This window comes from Schistocerca americana, chromosome 6 (genome assembly GCF_021461395.2).
Source record: "Schistocerca americana isolate TAMUIC-IGC-003095 chromosome 6, iqSchAmer2.1, whole genome shotgun sequence".
Classification (NCBI taxonomy): Eukaryota; Metazoa; Arthropoda; class Insecta; order Orthoptera; family Acrididae; genus Schistocerca; species Schistocerca americana.
In genome coordinates this window covers 14,439,670-14,452,352 of record NC_060124.1, presented here as the reverse complement: position 1 = coordinate 14,452,352, position 12,683 = coordinate 14,439,670, and the positions used below count along the sequence as shown (strand labels likewise).

The 12,683-nt window shown below is 39.9% G+C and overlaps 1 protein-coding gene across 1 annotated transcript in view; it reads left to right on the top strand.

The window, feature by feature from the left end:
- LOC124619294 (polypeptide N-acetylgalactosaminyltransferase 2-like) overlaps positions 1-9,467 on the top strand; it is a 189,984-nt gene extending 180,517 nt beyond the window's left edge. The window contains exons 10-11 of the mRNA XM_047145567.1: positions 2,581-2,697; positions 6,046-9,467. Coding sequence (XP_047001523.1) covers positions 2,581-2,697; positions 6,046-6,201 — 273 coding nt within the window. The 3' untranslated portion in view covers positions 6,202-9,467. The remainder of the gene's footprint in view (positions 1-2,580; positions 2,698-6,045) is intronic.
- Positions 9,468-12,683: the final 3,216 nt, after the last annotated feature.

Sequence of the window (12,683 nt, the reverse complement as noted above, 5' to 3'; positions counted from 1 at the left end):
TGAATTGAAACGACATCTTGAGTAAAATCGCGGTAGTTTGATAAACAAAACGCGTGATTACTTTTCTCGCAAGTTAAAAACAAGTACTTTCATTTAACAAGCGCGATTTCTATATGGGCTTTTCTTCACTCTTACGAAGTTGTCTACCGTGTAGCAAAGAACAAGAAATCTCACACCATAGCGGAAGACTTTATTTTACCAGGTGCTGTGGATGTGGCACGTACACTGCCCTGCAATCTTAAGAATGAGAGAGATAAAGTAACATAATATATTAACTAGTCGGTGGAAACGAATGAAATTGGAGGATTAATTTGCCAGTGGTCTCCCAGAAATCTGGGCATTACGTGAGGTCAGCGCGACTATAGCGCCAAATTGGGGTGGCCTCACAATGCGAGGCAGAAAATACGGCGTGTGTCAACCAGCGAGCAGTTACGATGCACTTTGATGGTGTTCTTTATTACAAAATGGTCCGGAGATAACACATGGGTGACTTCACACGGGGAAGAATCATCGGGTAATGGAAGAAGCAGGAAATGCGACGAGTGTAGCCCAGGAGTTTGGTATGGCTATCAGCGTTTTTTTAAGTGCATGGGGAACGTTTCCAACCACAGGCACTGCTGCCCGAAGGAAAGGAGTTGGTCTATAAACTTAACATCAATACTGAGGATCACATAATAGACGAGGTGAAGGAATTCTGTTACCTATGAAGCAAAATGACTCACGAATGACGAATCAAGAAGGGTATAAGAAGCATAGCAACGCAGGGAAGGAGGGCACTCCACGGGAAAAGAAGTTCGCTGGCATGAAAGATAGGCCCTACTCTGGGGAAGAAATGTTTGAGGATGTGTGGAAGTGGAAACAGGGAGAGAAGGCTGTTGTAAATTAAATGGATAAGTACCGAGAATACTGTCTACAGAACCGACAAGGAAATGAATCTGTGGATAAGACTATAAGAAGGGGCAGGAAACCGGGGCGTGTTGACAAATAGGGAATGGCTTGTACCAGAGTACGTCGTAGGCTGCAAAAATTTTAGTGGTAGACAGAGTTTGGAATTTATGCAACAAATAACTGAGGACCTCAGATATAGCTGAGATGATGAGGTTGGCGCAGGAAACAGCTGAAGTACAGTCCATCCACATTGCAAAAATAAACGTAGATATGTACCTATGTTCGTTCAAATCTTGTCCTAAACTACTGGATCAATGTTACGAAGACTTGGCACACGTATCCCGTACAGACCGGAAAAAAACTCTGGGCAGGTGAGAATCACTCACGTCTCAAAGGGGTGCAGGTGACGAAGAGAGTTGCACACAATGCGGAAATACCTCAACATTATTCATCCATTATTTCAGATGGAGAGCATTTAGTCACTTTACATATGATTTCAAATCTTTAAAACTTTTCCTCTCTGACATCCCCCCTCCCTACCCCTCCGCCATAAAATAATGACAGGAAACAAAGTTTGTCGCCTACTGCTTCAAACAAAACTGCCGCATCAGGCAAGACGTTTTAACTCATTAATTTTTTACTTCTAACTCTATTCACGATGCATTTTGGAGACAGTATCCACGATATGCGCCATTCAGTGCGCCTGAAAATTATATCATTCTACGACGTGTTGTTCAGGAGATAAGACGTCATAAACACCGAGCTGCGTGCAAACGAAATTGCTGAGCCGAAATTCGCTATAGGTGAAATATGTTAAATATATGTGACGTGTGCCTACACGAGTGAACCTGTGAGCGCGAATCTCCTCCTAAACACTGGATCGATCTAAATCGATTTTTATATGCATGTTGCTTTGTCTGGTATTGAATACTGTGGGGGTAAGAACCACCAACCTTCTATTGGAGTGTGGGTGGTGGAGATAGAAGGGTGGGGGAGGAGGAGATGAAGATATTGAGAGGAGGACGCGGGTTTGAACCGTCGTCCTCCTGAATGTGAGGCCATTGGGGCAGGACGAAATGGACGGAGGGAGGGAAGAGAAAGAGATGGACTAATAGATTCCAATAAATACATATCCCGGCAACACCGGGTACTCCGCTAATTAAATAATAAAACACACACACACACTTTTCAGGAAGAGAAGAGAATTTAGAACGCGACTTCATTTTCTCCTAACACGGGAAAACAAACCTTGGATATCACATCTTCTTCATTTGTGAGCCAGTGATTTTTTCTCGTTGGCATTTGACGATCGTCACAGAAACCATTTGAGATATCAACTGACGTAGCCGCTTGCGAGTGTAACACTCTTTAGCGTACTGCACTTACCTTTTTCGTAAATTTTGCTGTTTGCATTTATCGTATAATCATTTATCGTATAGGAGAGATCAAAAAATCAGGTATGGTCTTACGGAGCAAAAGCTATCAACCTTATTGTGCGGGAACTAGCGAATAAGGCATACCATAGGACCAATTATAAAAATTTCAGCAGGAGAGAAGCAGCTGTATTACATAAGGATCCATTGCTCGTGAAGAATGGAACGTCGTGTGAATATTTTCCAACCACCTTACACTATTAACTGTGTATTTAAAGCGTATCGAAAACTTCCTAAGCGTTACTACTATTTGTTACAGGAGTGGTCGTTGACGAACGAGGGCTACCTCAAACACTACGACGTGTGCCTCACGCTGTCGGACTACAAGCGGGGCGCGCCGCTGCTCATGAAGGTGTGCGACGACCTGGACACGCAGGTGAGTCCTCTGACGCTCAGCGCAACACAGCACGCCAAAAAGATGGTTGTCACACGTTTCCGTCGGCGTATCCCGCGAAGTATGATGCATGTCAAATCACTTTTCCAGCCATCGTGAGTACTATTTGTAGCCTTATAAATTTCTTTTACCATTAACATCTTCAGTTACTTAGATTTCGTGAGGAATATTCAATATGTACACATTTCAACGAAATCCGCTACAGGATCTCTGAATTGATGATGTTGATGACGTCATTATTCAGTCGCTGAGGCCTTGGCAATGGAGAACGTTGGTGGGAAAATGCAAACCTTGATGGCAATCCATTAGAAGAATTACATGCTGCTGAAATCAATTAGCCAGATGCAGATGTGTATGGCGTATGAGGACAGCACATCTTCACTGATGCTGTGGGGATCGTCACTGAAAAGTAACATAGCCCGTTTCTCAGGTGACACATCAGCCCTTACCAGATATCTAACTTTGGATCTAGTCTTCATAAGTGGTAGAACAGAAATATGGGAACACCAAGAATACGTCGCCACGCCGAATACGGTTTAGGCACTCAAAAGAGCTTCCAGTCGTCTCGGAATGGTTAGTATGAAATCTTATATAATTCTTCCTGCAAAATAGTGACACGTTCAGTTAACGGTAATGGAAATAGACAGCGATCACACACCTTTCTTTCCGAAGCAGACCAGAAAGGCTCAGTAATATCCCTGTCCCATACAGCGATCCTTCCAGATCCAGGAGGTGGTCCTCCTCCATCTTATTCGTGGCCGTGGGTGACCTGCGAGTAGCTTGGCAGCTCTGTAATCTGCTGTTCAGCTCGCTCGATACGCTTTTTGTCAGATTTTCTGCAGACGTTGTAACAGGCTGGCCGATTGTCACGTTCGAGCACTTTCTTAATTTCCACTATCCCTGTAGGCTGTCATTGAAACTACATGCTGCCACATTAGCCGCGGTGCCAGCTATTTTTTCCGCACTCGGGAATGGTTTTCAGATACATCGACCAGAGGCAAGCGTCAAAACATCCGTTAGCATTTTGAATGTTGGTTCTCGGTCACAGTTCTAGCAAGCCTCTGTGGCTCAACTCTTCATACGCTGGACGTACGGTATCGAAAACTTCCTTCTTCATGGCTGGTAACTTGATAACGCAATTTCTGGCGAAGTTCAGATGAACACAACATAAAGTAGACATCCCAGAAAACATTTTAAGGGAAAAAAAGAAGAAATGTGAAGGAGCGATCTGTCTTACTTGGTAAAATACTTCGTAAAGCCAAGAGCGAATATATAGTTCCTTATTTTCAACTATTGGTTTCGATAGACTTTGCTGTTACCTTTAGGTCTGCAAAAATGTAGCACATTATGCAAAGATTTGTCAGAGAAGAAAAAAGTACCAAATATGCTGTCCAATGTGAATCATAAATGGATGGAACATGTCAGGCTAACGTAAAAAGATGTGACACTGTGCGTTTTATTGTATACTGTGATTTTTATGACGTAAGAATCTCTATGAGCGCTACATATGGCCGTGTGTACAGGGTGAGTTTTGATTGTAAAAGTTTTGTATGTGACAAATCTTTGTATAATGTGCTACATTTTATCCACCGACATAACAAGTTGACATGACGTTCCTAATCACAAAGAATACATGTTGCAACAAAATTTTTGAAGACCTGTAGATGACAGCAAAGTATGTTGAAACCGGTCGTTGAAAATAAAGAAATACAAGGCGTTTCAAAAAGAATGACCTGATTTCAAAACTCCGTATTTATTGGTCAAAACATACTACATGCACCACAAAATAGCCATAAAGTCTCAGAATTTTAGATATGCTATTACAAATGCTTGATGTGTCCGCTAGCAGCAACACGAACAACATCTAGACAGTAGCTAAATTTGTCATAAGCTTTACACAATATATCTGCTTCTAGAGGTGTTATGGCGGCTGTTATTGTGTTCTTCACGTCTTCTGTGTCTCGAGGTAAAGGAGAGACGAACACTTTTCCTTCACATATCCTCACAAGAAGAATCGCATAATACCAGGCGATCTTGGTGGCCAAGAATGCAGGGCTGTGCCCTATTCAGCGCTGAGGCAGAGTATCGCTGAAAAACTGACGTACGTGCTGCGCCAGTGTGGTGGAGCTCCATCCTGTTGGAAAATTAATTCACTGGAGTCCTCCTGAAGTTGTGGAAAAGCTAATTGTCCACCATTTGCAGATAGCTCATTCCACTCACTGTGTAGTCTTCACAACAGAAGGGACCATACACTTTTCTCGAGAAATGGCACAAGACGCGTTCAATGAAGATGAGTCTCTTTCGTACTCAGTAACACCATGACGGTTCTGAAGTCACCACAGGTACACGTTATATCAGTTTATTTTACCGCTAACATGAAATATTGCTTCATAATTGAAAATTAACAGCCCGCATCTCGTGGTCGTGCGGTAGCGTTCTCGCTTCCCACGCCCGGGTTCCCGGGTTCGATTCCCGGCGGGGTCAGGGATTTTCTCTGCCTCGTGATGGCTGGGTGTTGTGTGCTGTCCTTAGGTTAGTTAGGTTTAAGTAGTTCTAAGTTCTAGGGGACTTATGACCACAGCAGTTGAGTCCCATAGTGCTCAGAGCCATTTGAACCATTTGAAAATTAACAGTGATAATAACGTATCGTCTTCCATGTCATTGTTGAAGTCATACCGTTTCCTTTTATCACAAACCCAAAGAGCTTGCACTAATTGCATTTTGTATGGTCTATAGACCAAACGATGTCTTAACACTGATAGTCGTATGAGGCATTGTTAGTTCTCTGCTTGCACGGCGAGCAGGCTCTCGTGGACTCCACTCAAACGTTCGCCGAATTCTTTCCACTGTGTTATCAGAAGTGCGAGGTCGACCTGGACTGTTACCTTTGCACAAGCATCCTGTGTCGTCAAATTGCCGATGCCATTGACAGATGTACTGGGTGCAAGCGGATCAGTGCCAGAACGCCGACGAAAATCACGCATGACCGAAATCACTGACTCATTCTTTGCAAACTGCAGCACACAGAACGTATTCTCTCGAACGGACGCCATCTTACTTCTGGCAGACAACATCTAACGGTAATTAGCTGAAACTCTAGGCCACGCCAATTCAAAGGACACCCATTTCCTTCCCGGCACGTCCCATACTTCGTAATTATTACTGTCAATAATCAGGACATTCTTTTTGCAACACCCCTTATTTATGCGATCTTGGCTTTACGAAGTTTCTTAGAAGTTTTCAATGAGGTCCAGCCCCTTAATACTGGTGCATCGATCCGGCGAGTGTTGGATACAGCGCGATGCTGACCTTGCGGTGTTGTTGTTGCAGCGTTGGCACCAAGTGGACAACCCGGGCCTGATCAAGCACGCGCGGCTCAGCCTGTGCCTGGACTCGAGGGACCACACGTCCCGCGGCCTCACCGTCGAACGCTGCGACTCCCGTGCACCCTCGCAGCAGTGGCGGCTCTCCGTCAAGAGGCTGTGATGACGGCCACCCCCGGGGGTCGCCAGGGGCCCACTGCGACTCGCCGACTACCAGGAGGACGTCGTCGCTGCCTCCATCGCCTCCACTGCCTCTGTGACTGGCAGCTTCAACCTGTCGTCGTCCTCATACCGTGCAGACACCACCACTGGGGGGAACTCGTCCACCGCAGGCCCGTGATGCTCTCGCGTCAGTGGGGACACGTGTCATGTGTGCGTGACTCTTCCCGTTGCTCACGGACCGGCACACAGCACTTTTCATTGCTGCAAAATAAGCTCCGTGTCTCCAGTTACCAGTGATGGGTCTGGTGTTCAGTGACTCTGACAGCGATCTCGGCTGCAACTCACGTTTTATGAGGTTGCAGGAGGAACACTACCACTGGACACTTTAGTGGAAAGACAGTTGGGCTTTTTATGACATAATGTGTATGTGAATGAGGGGAAAATGTGCGTGGCAGTGCCGCAGAAATGTATTTGTGTGTGGTACACAGAAAGCATGAAGGGTGTTTTGCATTTGCTCCATACCTGCTTCAGCAGCAAAATGAACGCAATAAAGGTGGGCACTGTTGTCGAAGCAATGGGGTTGCACCTGCCCAGAACACGTAGGAGTTTTGAACTGTCAGTCTCTGAAGATGTACAGGGTCATGGTGGAAAAGCTAGCAGTGGCATTCGATGCTGGAATGTTTTTTAAGGAATTGCTCCTCCATTTTTAAATAAGCATGTTACTTCATACTTGTAGTTTACTACCCACTACACTGGACTAGTCCTGTACTTTCAGTGAGGGCGCATGCTTTTTATATTGTGTCCACTACAGTCTTGTCTTCCAGATTGAATACACCAGAAATTTTCTAGTGGCTGCAGTGCTCTCTGTACATGTACACTACAACTTTACCCCAGTGCATGCACACACTATGTTCTGAATCTCTCATTTATGTGAGTCTGTTAAGGAAGTGACCTGATCCTTTTACTGGTACTGGCCTTGTGATGGATTAACAGTGACTTCAGTGCACTATGGAGTGCCATATTTGTGCACAGGAGTTTCACCTAAGTGACTGTAAAATGTAAAGCACTTTTAAGATATTGTAACAAAATTTTAACACCTTTATATTTTCATCCATCAGTGCGTCTAGCACAGATCAATAAACACTTCAAAATATGCTAAATTTTGAGAGCCTTCCTTGCTGAAAAAATTAGATTTACTTGTAGTGCCTTTCAAATGATCTTGTGTGAGGGGAAAGCTGTGATAATTTTTTTTTTATCTTTCAGTGGCCTAGTTTTGATAGTTACAATTTTCACAGTTAATAAATTGTTTTAAATGTTTCTGCTATGGTGTCATGTTTGTTCATACTGTGCTGTATTTAATAGAACTCTGCATCTACCAAGAAAGATTAAACTGTTGTAATTCTTTTACACATTTTTTCAATGCAGTTCACCTTGCATTTCCTTACTCAGGGGAGAAATCTCTTTTGGTACTGTCACATAAAGTTTTTTTTCCAAGTAGTAATTAAAAACTTCCTTATTTTGCTATATAAATTGATGCATTAATTTCAGAACATATGTTTTGGATATATCAAAAGTCATAGTATTAAACCACAGTCATGTAATCAACTAACCATTTTCATCAATATTGCCAACTTTATTCCAGTCAATAGACACATACAATAGTCAACAGATATATTGTTTATGATGCATGACTAAAACACAACAGCATGCAGAAATTTTCATAAGTCCATAGTGCAGTTATGAAAATGGTTGAAAACCGAAATTTATTTTGTAAAGGATCATTATTTGCAGCCTACATATTACTTATGGAATGAATTTCGTATTGACCACTTCATGTCATTAGTTTATTGTATGATTGTATCAAGTTGTACTGTAATGGCACAAAGGAATTAGAGATGTGGTACAGTGAGCTGTATTAGACTTTTGTGGCAGTATTATAGGTATGGTTTGAGTCATATGGTTTGAGTCACATGCACACACATGTGTGTGTGTGTGCGTGTGTGTGTGTGTGTGTGTGTGTGTGTGTGTGTGTGTGTGTGTGTGTGAGAGAGAGAGAGAGAGAGAGAGAGAGAGAGAGAGAGAGAGAGAGAGAGAGAGAGAGAGAGAGAGAGAGAGAGAGCATAGTAAAGTTGTTCATTTTAATTTCAATAATTATTGAAGCTGTTCTAGGACAATATTTGGTATGTGTTGTGAGAGTTAACCTTATACTAAAATTCATAAGTTCCAGTGACAAGACTAACACACTTTTTTATTATGTATTCAGATTGAAAGCAGTTCAATGGAAAGTTTTATCAGTTGTGCTACCATTAGTCTAAAAATATACTGGTGTAAGTTATGCTTTATTGACATAACTGATGCCAGAGAGCGACTACATAACTTTGTTTATCCAAGAATTTGTGGAGTGCAATGCGAAAATTGTAAACAAATGATATGAAATAAGTTACAACAAAATAGATGACATAATACTTTGTAGAATTTAGAAAAATAATTCACATTTGAAAAAAGTACATCCTCAATCTTCCCTTGGTATGCCTGATATCTGCATCAGCATCTGTATATATATAAAACAAAATGGAAAATCAAGATCTTCTTCAGTATATTAAACAAAATTTGGAAGTATCAATTTCATAATACTCATGTTATCGCTACTGGTCTTTTTTGTGGCTTCCTTCAGATCTTCACATTTGTACTCATTGCAAAATTTGATAACAGTGATGTAAATCTTTATAGTTAGAGTTAATCCTCACAGGAGATTTTTGTAATATACATTGCTATTGGTCAACATTTGACTATTAGACTTACTCTTAATTTTTAATGTAAATACTCAATAATTGAGTGGTTTGTCTTTAGTAATGTTTCGACCTAAGAAGTTCATTTAAACTGTAATCCAATGATGTTTGAAACTAAGTGTATCATAGATAATTTTGTTATTTCATTGATATGGTAATCAACTTGACAACAATCAGCATTGTTGGAAACATAAGATGTCCTATTTTTAAATGATTGTGTTAAAATGCCTTTATATTCTTGTTTAAGCTAAGAATGGAGATTAATAATGTTGAAATTTAATAAGGTTGTGTGATAAATCTTCCTATAACAAGAATGAATGAGCAGCAGTTGTTGAATTTGATTTCCTTTCCAGGAAGCCTTGATATCAAGTAATTTTATGTCAAAAATGGAATATTTTAAAATATAGAAACGTAGTGTCAGGCATAAAGTCCTGTGAACCTGTGAATACTGGAATAAATACGTTTAAATAATATAGTGTTTCAAGATGAGCACCAAATTTCTGTAAGACTGAAGTACTTGCATATTTCCTGAACATAATATTTTGAAATATTTTTTTTTGTACTCCATTTTAAGTATTTTTTTGGCATGATTTGTATGGCAGAAGGAAAACACAGTGGTAAGAGATGGAGTATTCTCACATAAATCTCTCTCAGATCTTACTGAACACTTGTCAGGATCACAGATCCCATAAAAAATGACAACAACAATGAGTAGAGGTGTACAGATAAAATGCTTTCCAGTGTCTTAACTCTGCCAAGAACTGTCTTACTGGTGCAGTACTGGTCAAAATGAGAAGTACCTTAGCTTGTTTACAGAGCTTCAAGAATATCTTGGTCTAACAGGGATAAATCTGGTGCAGAAACATGTGACTGGTGTTTTCATCACAAGGCACAAAAACCTTTGAAGCTAGCTTCAATAAGTCCAACTGGTGTCATTTCATACCAAATCCATTGAATAATTACATCAGCCATGAAACTGATCACATGCACACAATCTGTCATGAATAAAATTTGGGGCAGGTGCCATTTTCACTGATAAACTAGCTGGAATGTATGAAACACATGTATACTAGGCTATTTCTAGGTTGTATGAAATATGTTACAACTTGGTTAAATAGAAAACATAAAAAATTTACTACAAAGACAGAGCAATTACTTACTTGTTGGAAAGCTTCTCAGAATTGGTGGAATTTTTGAGCACAGACATGTTTGGAGAGAGACGCTATCTGTAAAAACCTCAGGATCAACTTGTTATGAATGATTAATGAACCAGGCATATAAGGAGTTACTCTAAGTGTTCCATTTGTGAATGAATCAGGTGTTTTGTGTGTTAAAGTGAAATTACCACTACTTTCCTTGTGGATCTCATACTGATTTGGCAAAAATATATCTACACCATCTTGGAAATTAAATGTTACAGCTTCAGGCAACCAATGTGAGCACAGTGTACTAAAGAACCAGAGCACAGGGTGCAACTGAAATACTTTTACAGTCTGTCAAGGTCAGATTGTTTGCACCAAAACAACGAAATCAGATAATACAATAACTTAGTTGAATAATAATTACTTTTTGAATGACTAATCAAATTTTTCTACAGAGAAGCTGAAGCTCGTAAGTCACAGTAAGAATGAATTTTGTTAGATAATGGAGCAATATTATCAAAAGATAACCTGATGATCAACCCATTTTATCCTTGGTGGTGATATGTTGGCATAATGACATGGTTAAGTATGACAAATGTGCATTTGACATTAGAATGCTTGACTGTTTCATAGCTGATATAATTTTTTTATGTGCAGCCTCATGAATGATAATGGATGCGCTGTTCCACAGCTGGATGAAGACTTACTTCCATGAGGAAGACAGCAGAGTAATCCAAGTTTTGGGCTTTGCTGGTATACATTATCACATTGATGAAACAGGGCAGATGAAAGGAGATCAAGATTCAGTAGAAGCAACAACATTCTGCAACCTGCTGAAAGCAATTCAATTATCAGCATACAATGTGTTGCCATAGCTTCTCATATATCTTTTGGCTGTGATTATAAGCAAACTTTTCCATATAAATGATACTACTATGTCCATTACACTGGCGATGTTTGTACTGGGACTGTAGTCCATGAGGAGGATGCAACTGGATCTTAATGCATTGGAAAAGATTCTCAGATTATGTAACTTGCACTGTTCTAACATCTAAGTGTGTGATGTGCAAATCTGTAGTTGGTCTGAGTTGCTTACAAACTCATGCCAATACACAGCCTCACTGCCACCCAGAAGGCAAGGGAACTGACGATTAACTACAAACACACATCTCTACATTGGTGCATTGTCCATGACAATCTGACTTATGTCAAATTATTCAAACTGTTCATATCCTTCCTTATTTAATAAACATTAGTTCTGTAGTAATATGAAAATGGGAAATGAGAGGAAACGTTTCTAAAAATGACAAGAAGTATTTGACTAATTTACTACAACTTATTAAATGATACTTTTTTAAAACTTCAGATAGACATGTGTGAAATCACTTACATAAGACGGGAAAGGGAAAGGACAAATGGAAAGATGGACCCACAATGATTGCAACATTTTTCTTTTGAAAGTTCATGTTTATTTACAGAATACATTACACTAACAAACTGAATAAAATATTAACCATGACAAAGAATGAGCAACCCGAACAAACACACACACACACAGACAAACAAACAAACAAACAAACACACACACACACACACACACACACACACACACACACACACTTTTTACTAATAACCAGTTTAAAGCACTGATCAAGGGTCCCAAGCCACAGGCAAGAAATCAGCAATAAATATCAAATTGCTGTATACTAAGGTAAGATATTTCTTAATTAATGCTATTTGGCATTGGAATAATCAAAGGAATTACTCGCCCAAAGTTTTAAGAACAAATTGCCATTACAGCTTTTAAAATAATTTTAAAAAAATTGCCTTGACTTCAGTATTAATCAAACTAACCTATAAAAGGAACATCTGCAGCTGAGATTATTAAGTACCAAATCACAAGTCCATGCCCTTAATTTTCAGAACAGACCAACCATGAATGTTAAGGGTCAGCAATTACGATCTAGCAAGATTTCCTAGTACATGGTTGGAATGAATACAATACGGAAGTGATGGCAAAATAATTAGAAAAACATCTCAAACATTGATGACTAGAGAAACTAAGCTCAGAGTTTTCAAATATTAGCACAATAAGTGCAGGATAGAATAATGTGATTTAGAAAATCTGAAGGTTTATCAAACTGTATAATATTACCCATTACAGGAGAAATGTTAAATATTTGGCCAAAAATATAAACATAAGATCTTGTAAGTAATAGTGTAGGCTAAACAAATTTGACAAATGCACTGCTAGTGTGAACAACTCACTAAGCAACTGGTTCCCATGGCCAAGTGCCACCCCAAACAGCAGATCCACAACTTGAAGAACTATCAGCTGTTAGCAAATATCACTAAGGTGAAACATTAGCTAAAAAATACAAGTTAAGAAAGTGTAATTCGTCCAAGGCTTTATAGCTTAGTGGCATAAAACCTTCAAATCTGCCGTAATAATCAAACAGTAATGTTTCTCAAAATTGCACAGAGAAAATCCGCTTAACAGCATAAAATGTTAAAATGATGACATAATAAATGACTCCCCCAAAATAAATCGA